Below are 22,125 nucleotides of genomic sequence, written 5' to 3' on the forward strand. Positions count from 1 at the left end.
GGAGCCATGCTGAATTTCTTCAGCCGCCTGAGGTTGTAGAGACGCTGTTGCGCCTTCTTCACAACGGTGTCGGTGTGGTGGGACCATCTCAGGTCCTCACAATTTCAGGTCTGCTATTGCTAGATATTGCTGCACTATTGAAGAAATAAACATTAGCATTTCGCTGCACCTGCGTTTTACTAAACTGTGTACACGACCAATAAACGTTGATTTGATGTGCACGCCAAGGAACTTGAATCTTTTGACCCTCTCCACTGCGGCCCTGTCAATGTGGATGGGGGCATGTTCCCTCATCTCGACATGGTTCCACTTGACACCGGAGGGCAGCAGAGACCATCGTAGAGATAATAATGACACTCAGGTGTGTTCTATTACTCATTGTGATTTCCCCTTTAAAATAGGTGTTTTCTATTACTCATTGTGATTTCCCCTTTAAAAGAGGTGTTTTCTATTACTCATTGTGATTTCCCCTTTAAAAGAGGTGTTTTCTATTACTCATTGTGATTTCCCCTTTAAAAGAGGTTTTCTATTACTCATTGTGATTTCCCCTTTAAAAGAGGTGTGTTTTCAGTTTTTCTTTGCAGAAGCTTGAATTGTTTACTGTGTGCGGTCGTTTCCTGAGTGAGTTGTCGAGACTTAGTGTTTGTTGTTTTGTTTTTCCAAGTGTACTGTGGTGCTGCGGCTAACGTTTCTTAGTAAAGTATTATGTTTATCCTTAACCGCTGATTCCTCGTCTGGTCTCTTCTCTGCACCTGGGTCCAACCTCACCACGTCACACTTCTGTCTCCTGTAGTCCACTATCAGCTCCTTAGTTTTTTTACGCTGAGGAACAGGTTATTTTCTTGGCACCGCTACACCAGTGTGTGTGCGCGTGTTTGCACAGAGAGAACAAGAGAGAAGGGGAGAGACCATGGTGATGTAGCCTACCCACAAGCAAGGCAGCTGTTTGAAAGACTATCTGTGTCTGCGGCTGACTGCTTAGCGTTCCGTTTGTTGTATCGTCCCTGCAGTTGGAGCACATATTATATGCTTCTTTTATGGTTTCCGTGTCTGTGGTCCGACTACCTCCTCAGTGTGCTTTGATCCCAGTTTAACCGTGTGTCTCTGCAATGTTCTCATCGCATGTGAACTTTTCTATGGAACTAATGGATGTGGTCCTCTCCCTATTGTCAGTGTGGGGGCCCGGCTTAATGCTGTGGACTAATAAGGACACAGTCTGGTGCACTGAGAAGGAGGATGGGATAGTGATGATGCTGGAGTCATTAGTAATGCTGGAGGTCACACACACACACACACACACACACACACACACACACACACACACACACACACACACACACACACACACACACACACACACACACACACACACACACACACACACTGTACAACTAAGCTCAGGATAGAAACCATGAGAAGCCATTTAAATGTACTTTTTCTCTACGTCAACATTGTCGAGAGGTTGAAATTGTTTCGCATTGTGACTATTTCACAAGATGTGTAGCGTTTAATTATTGTGTCCTTTGTGCACCAGGAAGCTAGAGCAATTGCATTTTAATCAACCGATCTGAATCATTAATTGCATGAATGCATGTTAAGTTGCTTATGATGGGTTTCTCGGGTGCGTAGCATTGACTGCATCAGTCAAATCCTTAATTTAGTTGGTAAACACTTTATGGTCCTTAATAAAATAATCATACGTGTCGATATTAAAAAGTAAATACCAGATGCATTTACATTTTAGTCCATTACACACCGCTGTTAGTGCATCAATATTGTACTATGAGATACAGGATAATCATAGATTTGGGGAATTAACTCACAATATTAATATTTACCATGTACATAAGAGAATCATATATTTCATTTTTTTTTTATGTCACACTAATGTAATCATACAAGTTAGTGATCAGGGGTGTTAAAAGTCGGTTGTTAACACTTCCTCCTCGCTCTCCCACTGTGTGATGAGCATTGATCTGGTTTAATCTCGCTGGCTTCCTGCTAATGCAGATTTGGATGTGTGAGAGGCGATGATGTACCACAGCACAGGCTGTTCACTGGATTACACTCAGAAAATAGGGAGGTTTATCCTCTCCTTTACCCATTAATAACGCTTCTACAGATGCTGCTGTTTTAATGTGTGTGTGTGTGTGTGTGTGTGTGTGTGGGAGGGGGGTATAGATAGTGTGTGTGTTTGAGCTATGTGAGGCATTGAAAGGGATGAGAGGACAACAGCATTATTTCGCAGCTCCGACACATTCTAGTTCTGTGTATACTCTTGCATACCAATCAATTCAAATGTGCTATGTCATTATATACTATGAAGTGTTGGACTCAACATTGTTCCTTATATGGAGTACAACAACAACAGGCCCAATAATGATTGGTCCTTAGAATCTCTCCTACCGTGGCACAGTCAACAACGTCAACCCAGATTCAGGTGTTGGTGATAGATTAACACTGTCTCGGGCCATACTCTTACTGTTTTCCCATTAAGCCTGCATGGCTCTTCAGTGGCTCCTGCCTGGCCCTGTACACTCTGGGCTGGGGAGGCGACTGGGCTTCCTAGACACCCCCATCAATCACCACCACGCTGGGAAATGGAGAGAGGGATAGAGGAGCAAGAGCTATGGAGCTCTGATTGAGCTCCAGTAGTGGTGCACTACACTGAGTGTACAAAACATTAAGAACACCTGCTCTTTCAATGACAGACTGACCAGGTGAATCCAGGTGAAACTATGATCCCTTATTGATTTCACTTGTTAAATCCACTTCAATCAGTGTAGGTGAAGGGGAGGAGACAGGTTAAAGAAGGATTATTAAGCCATGAGAAAATTGAGACATGGATTGTGTATGTGTGCCATTCAGAGGGTGAATGGGCAAGACAAAATATTGAAGTGCCTTTGAACAGGTATGGTGGTAGATGCCAGGTGTAGGGCTGTAACGGTCATAACATTTTGTCAGCCGGTGATTGTCAAGGAAATAACTGCCGGTCTTACGGTGATTGACCATTAATTAACAAGCTCATTTAGCATCTCCTGGCTTCCACACATACATTACAAGCCACTGATGCAGACCTTTGGAATATCTACAATTTAAAAAGTCTAATAAATCCATGTAACATAGCCTACACCTTCACAATAAATCCATTTATTTTAGACAGGTCTAAAGAAACACGATAGGAAGGAAATGTAGTCTATTTCAGAAGAACAGAATAGCATCCTCTGAGTTGTCCTTATGTTAGGTCCTGATCTGGCTATGCCATATGGCTGTGGGCTACACTAGTTCATTTAGCAGACAAGATTTGCTTAGAATTCCATGGCATTATTTTATAACATGAAGAATACAATTGAACAAAGCTGAATAAAATAGAAAGGATATTTTCTCCAAACGATGTGAGGAAGTGTTCACATGCTGCTATTTTGTGTTGAGCGGTTAACAAAGAAACAGGTCCTCCTATTTGCTTAATTTGGAGTTATTTATGCAACTTTAGTTGTGATACAGACTTTGAACACTACACTACACTACACTACACATTTACATTTACATCTAAGTCATTTAGCAGACGCTCTTATCCAGAGCGACTTACAAATTGGTGCATTCACCTTATGATATCCAGTGGAACAACCATTTTACAATAGTGCATCTAACTCTTTTAAGGGGGGGGGGGGTTAGAAGGATTACTTTATCCTATCCTAGGTATTCCTTAAAGAGGTGGGGTTTCAGGTGTCTCCGGAAGGTGGTGATTGACTCCGCTGACCTGGCGTCGTGAGGGAGTTTGTTCCACCATTGCTGTGCCAGAGCAGCGAACAGTTTTGACTGGGCTGAGCGGGAACTGTACTTCCTCAGAGGTAGGGAGGCGAGCAGGCCAGAGGTGGATGACTACACTACACTACACTACACTACACTACACTACACTACACTACACTATACACTGCCTTCGGAAAGTATTCAGACCCCTTGACTTTTCCCAAATGTTGTTACATTACAGCCTTGTTCTATAATGTATTAAAAAAATAATAATTCACTCATCAATCTACACACAATACTCCATAATGACAAATAATTTTAAAAAGGGTTTTATACATTTGCTAATTTATTTAAAAAATATATAAAAAAATCACATTTACGTAAGTATTCAGACCCTTTACTCAGAACTTTGTTGAAGCAGCTTTGGCAGCGATTACAGCACTGAGTCTTCTTGGGTATGACACTACAAGCTTGGCACACCTGTATTTGGGGAGTTTCTTCTCTGCAGATCCTCACAAGCTCTGTCAGGTTGGATGGGGAGCATTCATGCACAGCCATTTTCAGGTCTCTCCAGTCGTGGCTGTGTGCTTAGGGTTGTTGTCCTGTTGGAAGGTGAACCTTCGCCCCAGTCTGAGGTCCTGAGCACTCTGGAGCAGGTTTTCATCAAGGATCTCTCTCTACTTTGCTTTGTTAATCTTTGCCTCGATCCTGACTAGTCTCCCAGTCCCTGCCGCTGAAAAACATCCCAACAGCATGATGCTGCCACCACCATGCTTCACCGTAGGGATGGTGCCAGGTTTCCTCCAGATGTGATGCTTGGCATTCAGGCCAAAGAGTTCAATCTTGGTTTCATCAGACCAGAGAAGCTTGTTTCTCATGGTTTGAGAGTCGTAAGGTTCCTTTTGCCAAATTCCAAGCAGGCTGTCATGTGCCTTTTACTGAGGAGTGGCTTCGGTCTGGCCACTCAACTATAAAGGTCTAATTGGTGGAGTGCTGCAGAGATGGTTGTCCTTCTGGAAGGTTCTTCCATCTCCACAGAGGAACTCTAGAGCTCTGTCAGAGTGACCATCGTGTTCTTGGTCCCTGACCAAGGACCTTCTCCCCCAATTGCTCAGTTTGGACGGGCGGCCAGGTCTAGGAAGAGTCTTGGTGGTTCCAAATGTCTTCCATTTAAGAATGATGGAGGCCACTGTGTTCTTGGGGACCTTCAGTGCTGCAAAAAGTTTTGGTACCCTGTCTGTCTCAGAGCTTTATGGACAGTTCCTTTGACTTCATGGCTTGGTTTTTGCGCTGACATGCACTGTCAACTGTGGGACCTTACATAGACAGGCGTGTGCCTTTCCAAATCATGTCCAATCAATTGAATTTACCACAGGTGGACTCCAATCAAGTTGTATAAATGGCGCCGGATGAAATGGCAGCAGTTTTACGGGCGCCGAACCAATTGTGCTATTATGTGTTTTTTTTTGTGTTATTTGTAACTTATTTCTGCAACCATATCTTATGGCAAAAAAAGAGCTTCTGGATATCAGGACAGCGATTACTCACCTCGGATTAGACAAAGATTTTTTCTACAATAAGCAAGACTCACATGATATTCTCCAAACACCCGGCAGGGCCGACATCCCAGTTATTTGCAAGAGGAAGCGACGCAGGTACAGAGGACAAAGAACCAGATGCCTGGTCAGGACTCGGAGAAGGCGAGTAGGAAAGCTGCCGTTACCGTCAATATTACTCGCCAACGTGCAATCATTGGACAATAAATTAGACGAGGTACGATCACGAATATCCTACCAATAGGACATCAAAAACTGTAATATCCTATGTTTCATGGAATCGTGGCTGAATGACGACATGGATATTCAGCTAGCGGGATATACGTTGCACCGGCAAGATAGAACAGCACACTCTGTTAAGACGAGGGGGGGGGGGGGGGGGGGGGGGGTCTGTGCATATTTGTAAACAACAGCTGGTGCACGAAATCTAAGGAAGTCTCTAGATTTTGCACACCAGAAGTAAAGTATATTGTGATAAATTGCAGGCCACACTACTTGCCTAGAGAGTTCTCAGCTATACTTTTCGTGGCTGTTTATTTACCACCACAAACAGATCCTGGCACTAAGACCGCACTCAGTCAGCTGTATAAGGAAATAAGCAAACAGGAAACGCCTCACCCAGAGGCGGCGCTCCTAGTGGCCAGAGACTTTAATGCAGGGAAGATTAAATCAGTTCTACCAAATCTCTATCAACATGTTAAATGTGCAACCAGAGGTAAAATAATTCTAGATCACCTGTACTCCACACACAGAGACGCGTACAAAGCTCTCCCTCGCCCTCCATTTGGTAAATCCGACCACAACTCTATCCTCCTGATTTCTGCTTACAAGCAAAAATTAAAGCAGGAAGCACCAGTGACTCGGTCTATAAAAAAGTGGTCAGATGAAGCAGATGCTAAACTACAGGACTGTTTTGCTATCACAGACTGTAACATGTTCCAGGATTCTTCCGATGACATTGAGGAGTTCACCACATCAGTCACTGGCTTAATCAATAAGTGCATCGAGGACGTCGTCCCCACAGTGACTGTACGTACATACCACAACCAGAAGCCATGGATTACAGGCAACATTCGCACTGAGCTAAAGGGTAGAGCTGCCGCTTTCAAGGTGCAGGACTCTAACCCGGAAGCTTACAAGAAATCCTGCTATGCCCTGCGACGAACCATCAAACAGGCAAAGCGTCAATACAGGGCTAAGATTGAATCATACTACACCGGCTCCGACTCTCGTCGGATGTGGCAGGGCTTGCAAACTATTACAGACTACAAAGGGAAGCACAGCCGCGAGCTGCCCAGTGACACGAGCCTACCAGACGAGCTAAATCACTTCTATGCTCGCTTCGAGGCAAGCAACACTGAGGCATGTATGAGAGCGTCAGCTGTTCCGTACGACTGTGTGATCACGCTCTCCGTGGCCGACGTGAGTAAGACCTTTCAACATACACAAGGCTGCGGGGCCAGACGGATTACCAGGACGTGTGCTCCGGGCATGTGCTGACCAACTGGCAGGTGTCTTCACTGACATTTTCAACATGTCCCTGATTGAGTCTGTAATACCAACATGTTTCAAGCAACCTGCCTAAATGACTACAGACCTGTAGCACTCACGTCCGTAGCCATGAAGTGCTTTGAAAGGCTGGCAATGGCTCACATCAACACCATTATCCCAGAAACCCTAGACCCACTCCAATTTGCATACCGCCCAAACAGATCCACAGATGATGCAATCTCTATTGCACTCCACACTGCCCTTTCCCACCTGGAAAAAAGGAACACCTATGTGAGACTGCTATTCATTGACTACAGCTCAGTGTTCAACACTATAGTACCCTCAAAGCTCATCACTAAGCTAAGGAACCTGGGACTAAACACCTCCCTCTGCAACTGGATCCTGGACTTCCCGCCCCCAGGTGGTGAGGGTAGGTAGCAACACATCTGCCACTCTGATCCTCAACACTGGAGCTCCCCAGAGGTGCGTGCTCAGTCCCCTCCTGTACTCCCTGTTCACCCACGACTGCATGGCCAGGCATATTAAGTTTGCAGATGACACGACAGTGGTAGGCCTGATCACCGACAACGACGAGACAGCCTATAGGGAGGAGGTCAGAGACCTGGCCGGGTGGTGCCAGGATAACAACCTATCTCTCAACGTAACCAAGACTAAGGAGATGATTGTGGACTACAGGAAAAGGAGCACCGAGCACGCCCCAATTCTCATCAACGGGGCTGTAGTGGAGCAGGTTGAGAGTTTCAAGTTTCTTGGTGTCCACATCAACAACAAACTAGAATGGTCCAAACACACCAAGACAGTCGTGAAGAGGGCACAACAAAACCTATTCCCCCTCAGGAAACTAAAAAGATTTGACATGGGTCCTGAGATCCTCAAAAGGTTCTACAGCTGCAACATTGAGAGCATCCTGACCGGTTGCATCACTGCCTGGTACGGCAATTGCTCGGCCTCCAACCGCAAGGCACTTCAGAGGGTAGTGCGTACGGCCCAGTACATCACTGGGGCAAAGCTGCCTGCCATCCAGGACCTCTACACCAGGCGGTGTCAGAGGAAGGCCCTAAAAATTTACAAAGACCCCAGCCCCCCCAGTCATAGACTGTTCTCTCTACTACCGCATGGCAAGTGGTACCAGAGTGCCAAGTCTAGGACAAAAAGGCTTTTCAACAGTTTTTACCCCCAAGCCATAAGACTCCTGAATAGGTAACCAAATGGCTACCCAGACTATTTGCATTGTGTGCCCCCCCCAACCCCTCTTTTACGCTGCTGCTACTCTCTGTTTATAATATATGCATAGTCACTTTAACTATACATTCATGTACATACAACCTCAATTGGGCCGACCAACCAGTGCTCCCGCACATTGGCTAACCGGGCTATCTGCATTGTGTCCCACAACCCGCCAACCCCTCTTTTTACACTACTGCTACTCTCTGTTCATCATATATGCATAGTCACTTTAACCATACCTACATGTATATACTACCTCAATAAGCCTGACTAACCGGTGACTGTATATAGCCTCGCTACTGTTATTTTCAAATGTCTTTTTACTGTTGTTTTATTTATTTCTTTACTTACCTACCTACCTACCTACCTACCTACACACACACACGCACACGCACACGCACACGCACACGCACACGCACACACACACACACACACACACACACACACACACACACACACACACACACACACACACACACACACACACACACACACACACCCACACATACCTTTTTTTCCACACTATTGGTTAGAGCCTGTAAGTAAGCATTTCACTGTAAGGTCTACACCTGTTGTATTCGGCGCACGTGACAAATAAACTTTGATTTGATTTGAGTTGAGAAACAGCTCAAGGATGATCAATGGAAACAGGATGCACCTGAGCTCATTTTCAAGTCTCATAGCAATGGGTCTGAATACTTATGTAAATAAGGTATTTCTGTTTTTTATTTTTAATACATTTGCAACAATTTCTAAAAACCTGTTTTCACTTTGTCATTATGGGGTATTGTGTGTAGATTGCTGAGAATTATTCTTTTTTTAATCCATTTTAGAATAAGGCTGTAACGTAACAAAATGTGGAAAAAGTCAAGGGGTCTGAACACTTTCAGAAGGCACTGTATGTTTAGATTTTTAATCTATTCTATGGCTGCATGATGCGACTCTAATGATGATTTGAAAAAAGTTTCATGAAAGGCATGAGCTCTGCTCTGTTTCTTGCGCAGGCTGCACACACTTCATCAGTCTGTCATTCACCATTTGACAAGCAATTGATAATGCCTCGAATTTCCTGGCGGAATCCCCCTAGCGTGGCCGTAATGCCCCCTAAAAAAAGCCATGCCTTTTGCGGCCAGTGGCCGTTTTACTGAATATAATAATTATAATTCCTTTCTCCTGTCTGCGTGTTCTGAAGCACCTCTCACTCACATGGCTTTCTCCTGGCTGCGTGTTCTGAAGCACCTCTCACTCACATGGCTTTCTCCTGGCTGCGTGTTCTGAAGCACCTCTCACTCACATGGCTTTCTCCTGGCTGCGTGTTCTGAAGCACCTCTCACTCACATGGCTTTCTCCTGGCTGCGTGTTCTGAAGCACCTCTCACTCACATGGCTCTCAGGTATCTCAATTATTATTAGCAAATGCCTGTCACGTGATCGTGTTCTTCTCACGGGCATCTTGGGGACGTAACTGTGCTTGTCCCACTTATCGAATTCCGAGGCACATATTGAAGATATTGGAAGAACTGTCCACTTGTACTTTTTGTCAGCCAACAAGATGAGTAGGCCTAACGAACAGCAAAAGCACTAGCCTATGTCCATTTACTATCCCCCATAGTACCAAATTTGACCTATTCTATTGGTCAACTTGTCCTTCTGTGCGAGAAAGAAATATTCCAAATATAGTCTGGGACAGTTGTGGGATGCGACAGATCCCATATTAAGATAACCACTCACATCAAAAATTTTTTTTTTTAAAGCAATGAGCCTGATTCAACAGATCAGAACGTTTAGTTTAAAATGTTGCGAAACTATTAGGCTATTTCTTCACATTATAAGCTCAGCAATGCACACACAATGCTATACGCGTGAATGTTCCAAAATGCAATCAATTAGTGAGAAAACACCATGCTCAAAAGTGACCTCAAATGTGATTATGCATGTAATGCTTTTATTATAAAGATGCATTTTTATGGTGAAAATGATCTTCCCCAAACTTGAAACTCACGCGCTGCTTATGTATGTATACCAGTTAGGCTCTACACCCATTGTAAAGCGGATTAATGTGCTTAATTTTAAGAAGTTATGTGGCCACTTTAGTTGTCATACAAACCTTATCAAAACATATAGGCCTATGGGCTAGGCTACATGAGGTGTGGGACTATGACTTAAAAAAATATATCATTCACAAGTGATAGGCTAATATTGTCACCAATCAGACTATTCTTGATTTAATCTTGTCTTTACATATACTAAGTAATATATGTGTGGAATTAGTTTTGATTTAGAATGGACCATTATCATGCACCCGTCTCGGAACAGGAGCAGGGGGAAAAATACATGTCATCTATGCACTTAAATACCGAATAGAGGACGCTTTTTCCCGTGGTTCATTTTCTGTTGTAAAGCGAAGCATGTGCTTAATATTAGGAAAGTTGAGAAATAAATATACTGAAGTAGACCTTGCCTATAGAAATCGGATCCTTCTATTTTTAATAAAGGCCATCAAAACTCTTGTTTCTCACACAATTGTATAGCCTATAGAAATGTTGCGCAACATGAGCTCATGGGTTCTCATGAAGTGTTTGATTAGATTTTCCAATACATTTGCATTGATGTCAGAGTGATTAGAGGGACAATAGTGCTGAGTACCAGGCAGTTAGCAAGTTTGGTAGGCTACTAATGACCATCCGCAGCACCAGAACTTAGAGAAGCCTAGTTACCGTGACTAAACAGTCACGTGGAATTTGACTGCGGTCATGACTCGTGACTGCCGGTGTGGCGGTAATACGCTCACCTCACCTCACCCTAGCCAGGCGCACCGGTTTGTGTAGAGAACTGCAATGCTGTTGGGTTTTTCACGCTCAACAGTTTCCTGTATGTATCAAGATTGGTCCACCACCCAAAGGACATCGAGCCAACTTCACACAACTGTGGGACGCATTGGAGAAAACATGGGCCAGAATCCCTGTGGAACACTTTCGACATCTTGTATAGTCCATGCCCCGACGAATTGAGGTAGTTTTTTTGGGGGAGGGGAGCAACTCCATATTAGGAATGTGTCCTTAATGTTTTGCACACTCAGTGTATATTACCAAGTCAAAGATACAGTTATAGGGTGCATCCCAAATGGCAGCCTATTCCCTATGTAGTGCACTACTTTTGGAGCTCTGGTCAAAATAATTCTACTATATAGGGAACAGGGTGCCATTTGAGATACAGAGTGTTGCTCAGCCTCACTGTCTTCCTCAGTAGGGTTACAGTGGGCTTGATAATGAGCGTGTGTGAATGGGAAATGTAATTCATCCGCTGGCAGCCCCCATAAATGTGTAGCTATCATGCATTCCAAGTCATATAATGAGTAAAGCTGAAATAATTTCACACACCATTAAGGAGCACAGGAGGTTGGTGACACCTTAATTGGGGAGGACAGGCTCGTGGTAATGGCTGGAGTGGAATAAGTGGAATGGTATCAAACCTGGTGTTTGATGCCATTCCAATTTGCTCCGTTCCAGACATTATTTTGAGCCGTCCTCCCCTCAGCAGCCCCCTGTGGTGAGGAGTGAGAAGATGGGTCTTTAAACAGTTTGGCCTCATAGTCATCACTTGACTTAGTTTAATAGGATTTGAGGTAACCTGGTCCCAGATCTGTTGGTGCTGTTGCCAATGACAACTCCATTGTTTGGCATGACAATGAGTGACAAGGAGTTGATATAATAGCACAAACAGAATCAGGATAGACTCTAAGTGATGTATCTATCTGATAGTCACCATGAAGATGCTCAGGGCCCGAATCCTAACTTGAGATAAGTGTGCGGAATTACAACCTCTGAGTAACAGAAGTCTTGCACTGATGTCAGTGGGAGATGTCTGCGGAAATATTGAGTTAGGTGCGTAGCTCAAGTTAGCTACGAGCTAATAGTTAGCTACTTAGGCCTTGTTGAACTTAACAGCTCCTTTCGCTCTACCTGGCACAGTCCAAAGGTGTAGATATTAGCTAGCGATCCATTTTCTTGGTTTGGTAGAGCATGCTAGCTAGCAGCTGTTGTGTTGGTTAGGTAGAAGCAGAACTACCCACTGGGCACAGATGTCAATTCAACATCTATGTCATTTCATTGAAATGACGTGGAAAGTCTCTCCCAACATCTGTGACTAGCTGATGCATTTACGGGATATTTTGGTTCTGGGTCTCCGAGATTAAGGCAGAACATGCTAGCTAGAGCCCGTTGTGTTGTGATGGTTTGGTGGAGGCATACCCTGCCTCAGTGACTCAGAGGTCAGAGAGTTCCAGATAGGCCACATCTGCTTGTAGAGCAACCCCATTACTCTCCAATATGATCCCATTCTAGGCCTGAGGACACTGCTGAGAGTGGAGCCTCCAAATCGGCCCCATACTCATCACTATCTTTCTGTAGCTACCACCACCATCATAACACAGAAATTACCCCTTCCTCCCTTCACCACAGCAGCATTGCCACAGCACAGAGAGCGAGATCCTTCTGAAAGCCTCTAACACCAACTGACAGCAACAGATAGAGATGAATGGGTATATGAACAATACCCCTGGTTCTGGTTAGAAAGGGGAATAGCTAGCAGGAAATATGGAGAGAGAGAGAGAGAGCAAGAGAAGTGGAGAGAAACTAGAGAGAGAGAGAGAGAGAGAGAGAGAGAGAGAGCGAGAGGAGTGCAGAGAAACTAGAGCGAGAGAGAGCGAGAGGGAGATGACTCTCCTTATAGCCACAATCCTCTGCTGGCTCTCTGTTGTGAAGTTGTTTTCAGAGTCTTTTCTTAGAGTTGAATAGTGCTTCTACGAACTCGCCATTGTTCCCAATCCACCTCAGGCCCAGTGTGGTGTTAACAGCTGGAGGGATGAGAGAGCCTGAGAGTACTACTATCGCCTTACTGCTAGTGTCCATTCTCCTCTCAACATACTACAGTAAAGCGAGCCTACATAGGGAGAGCAGGATAAGCCCAAAGAATATTTATGACTTTACATTCTCTCACAGAGGATAGTGTAGTGGTATATTCCATATTTAACTAGGCAAGTCAGTTAAGAATAAATTGTTATTTACAATGACAGCCTACCCCAGCCAAACCCAGACAACGCTGGGCCAATTGTGTGCCGCCCTATGGGACTCCCAATCACAGCCAGATGGAATGCAGCCTTGATTTGAACCAGGTTCTGCAGTGACACCTCTTGCAATGATATGCAGTGTCTTAGACCGCTGCACCACTCGGGAGCACAAGCGTGAAGCTATTTAGATTAACTTCCCTGAGACCTAGTCAGCAGTACATTGCATTTAATTGGTGTGTGTGTATGTGTGTGTCTGTGTGTGCGTGCATACGTACGTGTGTGTTTGTTTGTTTGTGTGTGTGCATGGGTGCATTTGATTACGGTTAGTGAGTGTGTATGTGTCTGTGGATCTCTGTGTGTGTCCGAATCTCAGAAGCCTTGAGCCTCTACAGTACAGAGTGTGCAGAGGATGGATCTTCCAGTTAATAGTTTTCAGTCGTCTCAGCTTTCAGTGTGTTGATCCTATGCTGACCGGTCCGGACTCACCGTGCTTTAGGCTCACAATGGGGGGATTTGAAATAGGGGCCCTTTAACACTGAAAACATTTGGTTAATGTCTTCATACTTCCCTGCTGCGCTGAAATCCATTTTATAACCATGGACTGCTAAAAAGCACGTCTCAAAGGTATGCTGTGCCATTGGGTATTTATATTAATTTGGTACCCAATTGAAGACTGAGTGTACAAAACATTAGGAACACCTTCCTAATATTGCGTTTGCCCCCCTTTTGCCCTCAGAACAGCCTCAATTCGTCAGGGCATGGACTCTACAAGGTGTCGATAGCATTTCACAGGGATGCTGGCCCATGTTGACTCCAATGCTTCCCACAGTTGTGTCAAGCTGGCTGGATGTCCTTTGGGTGATGGATCATTCTTGATACACACGGGAAACTGTTAAGCAGCATTGCAGTTCTTGACACACTCAAACTGGTGCGCCTGGCACCTACCTACTACCATACCCCGTTCAAAGGCACTTTCTGAATGGCATACACACACAATCTATGTCTCAATTGTCTCAAGGATTAAAACTAATTCTTTAACCTGTCTCATCACCTTCATCTACACTGATTGAAGTGGATTTAACAAGTGACATCAATAAGAGATCATAGCGTTCACCTGGATCCACCTGGTCAGTCTGTCATGGAAAGAGAAGGTGTTCCTAATGTTTTGAAAACTCAGTGTACTTGTTGCATGTCTTATTTTCCCACAATGGGCTCGAAGAACCAGCAGGCAATTCCGCGTGGGATCCATATTATGTAAAGCCTTTTAAATGAATTAGATGATATATCTCAATACAGTTCTCTCATTTGCTGTTCTGCATTGTGTACTATGCACCGATCCCTGGTGTGTGAAGGCTTTGTCATACAGTATTTTGTTATATGTAGTCACTGTGGTGCCATAGACTGCTTAGGCTGTTCCCCTTGTACTGCTCTGTTCTCTTACGCTTCTCTGCCGTGCATTGCACATAATATGCACAAATATATGAACACACACATCAAGATACAGACACACACACACACACACACACACACACACACACACACACACACACACACACACACACACACACACACACACACACACACACACACACACACACACACACACACACACACACACACACACACACACTCATTACCCCCCCATGCTCTCGTACCGTGGGCAGTCTATGAGAAAAGCACTTGAGAAAACGTTTTATATCAGCAAGACTTTATACTGTATAGCTACTACCCAAGGAGAGGATTACCAGCAGAAAGCGACAACAACATCCCTGCAGGGATACAGGGGAGGGAACAGCACACAATGACACTCCTTCTATCCAATTTATCACATTACATTTCATTACAGCCATTTAGCAGATGCTAAATTAGATATTAGATACTTAAGCAATCAGACCCGAGGGGGTGTGGTATATGGTCAATATACCACGGCTAAGGGCTGTTCTTAAGCACGACGCAACGTGGAGTGCCTAGATACAGGCCTTGGCTGTGGTATATTGGCCATATACCACACCCCCTCGGGACTTATTGCTTAAATATACCGTATTCATCAAATTGACCTACAGTAAATATTTTGTACGGGCTTTAGAGGAGGAGGAGGCTTAATTGATTCCTCTCACAGTCATTTGATCAAAGCACTTGGTGTCAGTCAGGTGTGACGCTATCAGACCAGTTCCAGCCTGGGTGTTTTTATCAATGCTCCTTTTGTAGCTCCATAGATCATAGGAGCCTCTCACACACACGTCGGCTTTGACAAGCTCTTCATTACCATTCTAGTCCTGATGGTCTGTAATCATATGCCTTGGCTCTGATTAGACGCTCCATAACAAACTAATTAAACCGGCCTTGCAAAATCATCACCACCATTAGCTAAGAGACATGACTGGGAAAGGCACAAACCTGCAAGAGCACGGCCTTTTCTCCCCTCGCTTGTCACAAAATAACACTATTGAACTAAATGTTAAGTGATTTGTCCTTGATAGAGTGCCTCTTAGACCTTCTATAACAAATACATATCTGTGATCATTACTCAAAATAACTCAATTTTTTAATTTATTTTTTACAGAGCTGTAGCTGGCGCAAACTGCCTCTGTCGACATTTCCACAGATACTTTCAAATGTTTATTAGTTATACTATTTTGATATTGAATACTGCACTGTTTGGTAGGGCTTGCAAGTTAATCATGTCAATGTTCTTGTGCATGTGCAAAATCAAACTTGAAATCTGAACGTTGATGAGTTTCTCTGCCCCATGACACTGTCCCAGTTATCCAAATGAGCTATCGCCTGTTCCACAATAACTTTTCCCCACAAACATACTTCAAAGTGAGGCTAGCAAAGCCAGATGAATTCTCTCCTCTAGCCTCTGCCTCTGTTCTATTATACCTCTAACAATCCGTTTATGAGCTGTCACACAGGTTAGAGCTATTGTGTTTCAGTAGAGAACACTCCTCAGCTAGCTACTCGGGGTGCAGAGCATTCTGTTTCTCACAGAACACAGGCCAGCTAAACCTAAGCCTGGTAAAGAAATGGGAAATTGGTTTTTTAAAACATTTTCAGCATTTATTTGGTTTGTGCAACCCCACAGATAAAACTGTATTGACTCTCATATATCAAGGTGTATTACAATATGAGAAATATTGGTTATTTTTGGTGCACTGGAATTTGACATCATAGAATATAAATTGATCATACAGTAAAAAGACTTAGTTGAAATGTCATTATAGTGACATAACTAATATGTCACTACAATGAACATATAACTAATATGTCAGTTTAGGTGACATATGCACTGAGTGTACAAAACACCTTCCTAATATTGAGTTGCATTCCCCCCGATTTGCTCTCAGAACAGCCTCAATTCGTCGGGGCATGGACTCTACAAGGGTGTCGAAAGCGTTCCGCATGGATGCTGGCCCATGTTGACTCACAGATGTGTCAAGTTGGCTGGATGTCCATTGGGTGGTGGACCATTCTTGATACACACAGGAAACTGTAGTTCTTGACACAAACCGGTGCGCTTAGCACCTAACCTGTCTCCTCCCCTTCATGTACACCGATTGAAGTGGATTTAACAAGTGACATCAATAAAGGATCATAGCGTTCACCTGGATTCACCTGGTCAGTCTGTCATGGAAAGAGCAGGTGTTCTTAATGTTTTGTACTCTCACCAGTGATGGTGAAAGACAGTAGCTACTTCCTGTTTACTTAATGCATCAGTTGTTTAGATTGTCAAAGAGCAGGAGGCACGTTTATAGCCCGAAGTCAGACATACTGTAGGAGTGCCGTTAATAGGTTTTAGCCAAATCCTCTGTCGCCTTTGACGCCAAGGAAACTTGGGTGGGAATATAGCTACCTAACCTCGCTAAGGTGAAACAAAGAACAACTGAGGAGACCGTCAATATGTCAATATCCTAGTCTTATAACTCAATATCTGTAAAAAGTACTGAGCCTTCAAACAGTTGAATTTCCTGACAATGGCATAGCATCCTTGATTCTATATTCAGCGTAGCCATTGTTTGAATGTGCTGGTCTGTCTAGTCTCAGTTTCAGCTCTGAACAATGAACCTCTTCAGCCCCCTTCACATCTGTATCTTGCGTCTCTCTGTCTCTCTGTCTCTCTGTCTCTCTGTCTCTCTGTCTCTCTGTGTGTCTCTCTGTGTGTCTCTCTGTGTGTCTCTCTGTGTGTCTCTCTGTGTGTCTCTCTGTGTGTCTCTCTCTGTGTCTCTCTGTGTGTCTCTCTCTCTCTGTGTGTCTCTCTCTCTCTGTGTGTCTCTCTCTCTCTCTGTGTCTCTCTCTCTCTGTGTCTCTCTCTCTCTCTGTGTGTCTCTCTCTCTCTGTGTCTCTCTCTCTCTCTGTGTCTCTCTCTCTCTCTCTCTCTCTCTCTCTCTCTCTCTCTCTCTCTCTCTCTCTCTCTCTCTCTCTCTCTCTCTCTCTCTCTCTCTCTCTCTCTCTCTCTCTCTCTCACTCACTCACTCCCGCTGTATTCCTCCCTGCCGCGGTGAGAGAGCAGGTGATAATTGGATTGCAGGAATCTTCTTATTCACTACAGTGTGGCAGGAGCATGGCAGTAGCAGTGTGCAGGTGACAATACGCATTTGGTTGTGTGGCGTTATCTCCATGCTCCTGAGCGATCACAGAGGCTTTGCTGGGCCAGGGAAGATCATCTGTCGCCTGGCTGGGCTACTCTCCCAGGGGAGGCAGGGTGTCTGGAAGTCTGCTGGGCTGGCATCTCTCCCAGGGGAGGCAGGGTGTCTGGAAGTCTGCTGGGCTGGCATCTCTCCAAGGGGAGGCAGGGTGTCTGGAAGTCTGCTGGGCTGGCATCTCTCCCAGGGGAGGCAGGGTGTCTGGAAGTCTGCTGGGCTGGAATCTCTCCCAGGGGAGGCAGGGTGTCTGGAAGTCTGCTCGGCTGGCATCTCTCCCAGGGGAGGCAGGGTGTCTGGAAGTCTGCTGGGCTGGCATCTCTCCTGGGGTGGTAAAAAGCCTCCTGACCCTGGTGGGATTGTGACATCATGCCATCCCAGAAAAGCCTTCAGTCATCAGTCATGTAGGGCAATCCCTTAGAGAATGGTATGAGTGATATTGTTGTTATTTAACCCTAATCAGGCTGCACTCATTTTGGTGAGATTTAGAATGATTGGAATGGGAATCCCCGTCAATTTCTCTATGATGGGTGGATTGGTGGCCGTTTTGAGTGTACCCATAATAAGGAAGTAAAGTAGGAAGTACAGTATTCCCTTTTTTAATTTTTTTATTTTTTTTAAATGTTTTTTTTATTATGAACACAACAAATACAAAAAAAAAGAAATAGACAAACAAGAGTACATACTGATCATTTCAAGATAATATTTCAATTCTATCTTAAATAATGTGAAGAGGGGTTTGTTCTCTGCCCACTTCATTTTATGGACAAAGAATCTTCCATTAAAGACAAACAAATTAACAATGAAAGTTAAATCAGGGTCCATATAATTTGGATCAAAATAAAACAAATTATCAGAGTCTTTCAAATTAACATTAATAGTTGTTTCTTTTAAAATAAAATCTTCTAATTCACACCAAAATCTTCTGACATAAGAACAGTCCCAAAATAAATGGTCAGGAGTCTCTGGGTCACAACCACAAAATACACATTTGTTATCAATAGCTATTTTAAATCTGTGTATAATAAAGGTCTTTACAGGGTAGATTCTATGAATGAGTTTGTATGATACTTCTTTCACCTTATTAGATATACAATATTTACCAGATAACAATGAAACTTTGTTCCAGTTCACTTGTCCTAGGGCTGTATTCCAGTACATTTTAGCAGAGGGAATAGTAACATATTGACAGTTTCCTTATATACATGTTATTACATTTATAGTTTAAAATGTCAATTCCTTCTAAAATTATTGAGGCTACAAAATCCTCAATAGTTGCACTTGGAGTATTGTTATATTCTCCTAAAAGAAGAATAGCACCTTTAGGGACAGGTCTAACAACCATTTGATACTCCTCAGGAGTGAATGTAACATTGTGTGTTCTAATAAATTCTGGATAATCATATAGTTGTCCATCACTACTCAATAATTGTTTAACCCAAATAATGTTGTTGTCAAACCAGTTCTGGAAAAACAAAGACTTGTTTTTGTATTTTATGTCTTTATTATTCCAGGTTGTATACCTATGAGGGGAAAAATATGTTTGTACATGAGGTTCCAAGTTAGAAGTGCTTGTTTATGAAAGTTAGCAAACTTAATAGGGATCTTACCCACATCAGAGTTGCATTTGAGTAAGAATTCTAGATCACCAATTTGTTGGAACATTAAATTAGGGATTATATTCCAAATGCAATCCTTATTTCTTACATAGTTTTGTTTCCATTTAATCTTAAATATTATATTAGAGGTTTTAAAATCCATAGCATTCAACCCTCCCTCACCTTGGGTGCTACATATTACCGCTTTTCTTAAATAATGAGGTTTATTCCTCCATATGAAGTTAAATAATTTAGTATCAACCATTTTAGTTACTGACAGGGGAACATCCAAGGCAAGGGACGTATAAACTAATCTGGACAGACCTTCAGATTTTGATAAAAGTACACGTCCAGATAAAGAAAGATCTCATCTTTAACCAGGAGTTAAATCTCTTTCCAATTTCCACTACAATAGGAGAGAAATTTAAGTTGGCCTTTTCTTTCTGATCTTTGCTAACTGTAATACCAAGATATGTGATCACATCCTTTACAGGGATATTGCATACTGAGTTTAAGTCACATCTTTTCAACGCAAATAATTCACATTTCCTAATATTCAGAGATAAACCTGATACATGTGTGAAGTCATTAATACACTCAATAGCTTTTTTGACTTCATTATGATCTTTCAAAAAAATTGTGGTGTCTTCAGCCAATTGTGAACATTTTATCTCTTTGTCTTGTATTTGATTACCCCCTAAAACTATCCTTATTTATGTGAAGTGCCATAACTTGTGTGACCAATAAAAATAAGAAAGGAGAAATTGGGCATCCTTGTTTAATTCCACGTCTAATGTCGAATCTTTGTGAAGTTCCATGGGAAAATGTAGTTACTGTTATTGTAAAGTGTCTTAATTACACTTTGAAAATATTGACCAAAACCAAAAAGTCTCAAAAATAAAATAATGTTCAACTGTATCAAATGCCTTGTAAAAGTCTACAAATAAAATAAAGCTATCTTCCTTAATGTGCTCATTGTAGTCTATCAAGTCCAATACTAGTCTAATATTATTACATATGTCTGCCCTTCATAAATCCAGACTGGGTATCATCAATGATTTGGTCAAGACCTTTTTTAAGTCTTTCTGCAAAGATGGATGCAAGTATCTTTCCATCATTGTTCATTAATGTGATTGGTCTCCAATTTTCTAACATCATAGAATCTTTGTTTGGTTTGGGTATTACAGAAATTAGGCCTAGTGTCATAGAAACAGGCAGTATTCCATTTCTATGGTCTAGTCTCTTCTATTGACTCACTATCTCTCTTCTTCCCAGGGCCTGACTGGTACCTGACCAAGGTGAAGCTGAGGGTGACAGATGTCAACGACAACGTCCCCGAGTGGGCCATGGAGCCTTACCCCTACCTGGCAGTGGTGTCCCCCGAGGCCCCCCCTGGGGAGCTGGTGTACCCGCTCCATGCTCGCGACGGGGATGAGGGCAGTAGCGGCGAGGTGGAGTACTTCCTGGCTGATGGTAAGAAAGAGATGCGCGCACGTACGCACACAGCGGGCCAGCCAAAAGATCTGCTACATCTGTGGAGCCCCTGCTGAGGGGGAGTGTAGGGGGGGGGGTCTGGTTTGTTGATGTATCAGGGACTGGGGGGTGGGCTAATCTTGTTCAATGGGATCACAATCCGTCTGCGACTCTTCTATGACCTGCATTAACTCAGTGCACTACCACTGACACAGATAAAACCCTAGTCCAGCAGTATTCAAACCCACTAGTACCACTTTTTGAGTGGATTGACCCCCTTCTCGTTCCTCATTCTCCTCAAACAGATGTTGAAGATGAATTGTAACTAAGCACCGACATCACATGAGCCCCAAGTGGTACAAGCTAAATGGAAATCAACAACCACCTGCTAAGATTTTTTTTAATCAGATTTTTTAAACATGAGCTTTTGTATTTAATCCTTCAATGATTCCATAGGTTTAACTACATCTAAAGAGGATGATAGCCCGGGTCTTGGGCACCAGCGAGGTCTGCTAACTTATATTTGACCTCATTCTATAGAGTGGGGTGTTGGTAGACTTACTGTACTGTACTGTACGTGCCAGGGTTTACAGTTGGCGGACAAGACTAGGACCAGGATGTTGCTACTGTGAATACATTTTGATGGGGAAATTATCTTCAGTCTATTCATCTAGTCGTGTAAAATCAGGTCAAGTCAAATGTGCCTTTCACATCCATGACACAACACACTTTACAGAGAAAAAAAGACAAGACAAGAATGTTGCTACTGTGTATTAATGGAAAGTTCAATAGGGGGGCGCTGTTTTCACTTTGGAAAAAATCGTGCCCAATTTAAACGGCCTCGTACTCTATTCTAGATCATACAATATGCATATTATTATTACTATTGGATAGAAAACACTCTCAAGTTTCTAAAACTGTTTGAATTATATCTGTGAGTAAAACAGAACTCATTTGGCAGCAAACTTCCAGACAGGAAGTGAAAATTCTGAAAATGGGGCTCTGTTTCAGGGCCTGCCTATTCAACTGGCTTATATTTATCGATATACATGCACTTCATACGCCTTCCACTAGATGTCAACAGGCAGTGGAAGGTGGAATGGGGTGTCTAGCTTGATCTGAGGTCGAATGAGAGCTTTTGGAGTGGCAGGTCAGGAATTTCCTTTGTCTACCAAGGCGCGAGGCGGAGCTCGACATTAGCTTCTGAAAGCTTTCGGTTTACACGGCAAATATCTCCGGCTCTGATTTTAGTTGATACATGTGATAATAACATCGTAAAGTAGGTTTTTTTAACCGAGTTTT

The 22,125-nt window shown here is 43.3% G+C and overlaps 1 protein-coding gene across 1 annotated transcript in view; it reads left to right on the forward strand.

The window, feature by feature from the left end:
* LOC139540191 (neural-cadherin-like) overlaps nucleotides 1–22,125 on the forward strand; it is a 110,057-nt gene that overhangs the window by 14,211 nt on the left and 73,721 nt on the right. The window contains exon 2 of the mRNA XM_071343804.1: nucleotides 20,626–20,823. Coding sequence (XP_071199905.1) covers nucleotides 20,626–20,823 — 198 coding nt within the window. The remainder of the gene's footprint in view (nucleotides 1–20,625; nucleotides 20,824–22,125) is intronic.

The sequence above is a fragment of the Salvelinus alpinus genome, chromosome 15 (assembly GCF_045679555.1).
Source record: "Salvelinus alpinus chromosome 15, SLU_Salpinus.1, whole genome shotgun sequence".
NCBI classification, from domain to species: Eukaryota; Metazoa; Chordata; class Actinopteri; order Salmoniformes; family Salmonidae; genus Salvelinus; species Salvelinus alpinus.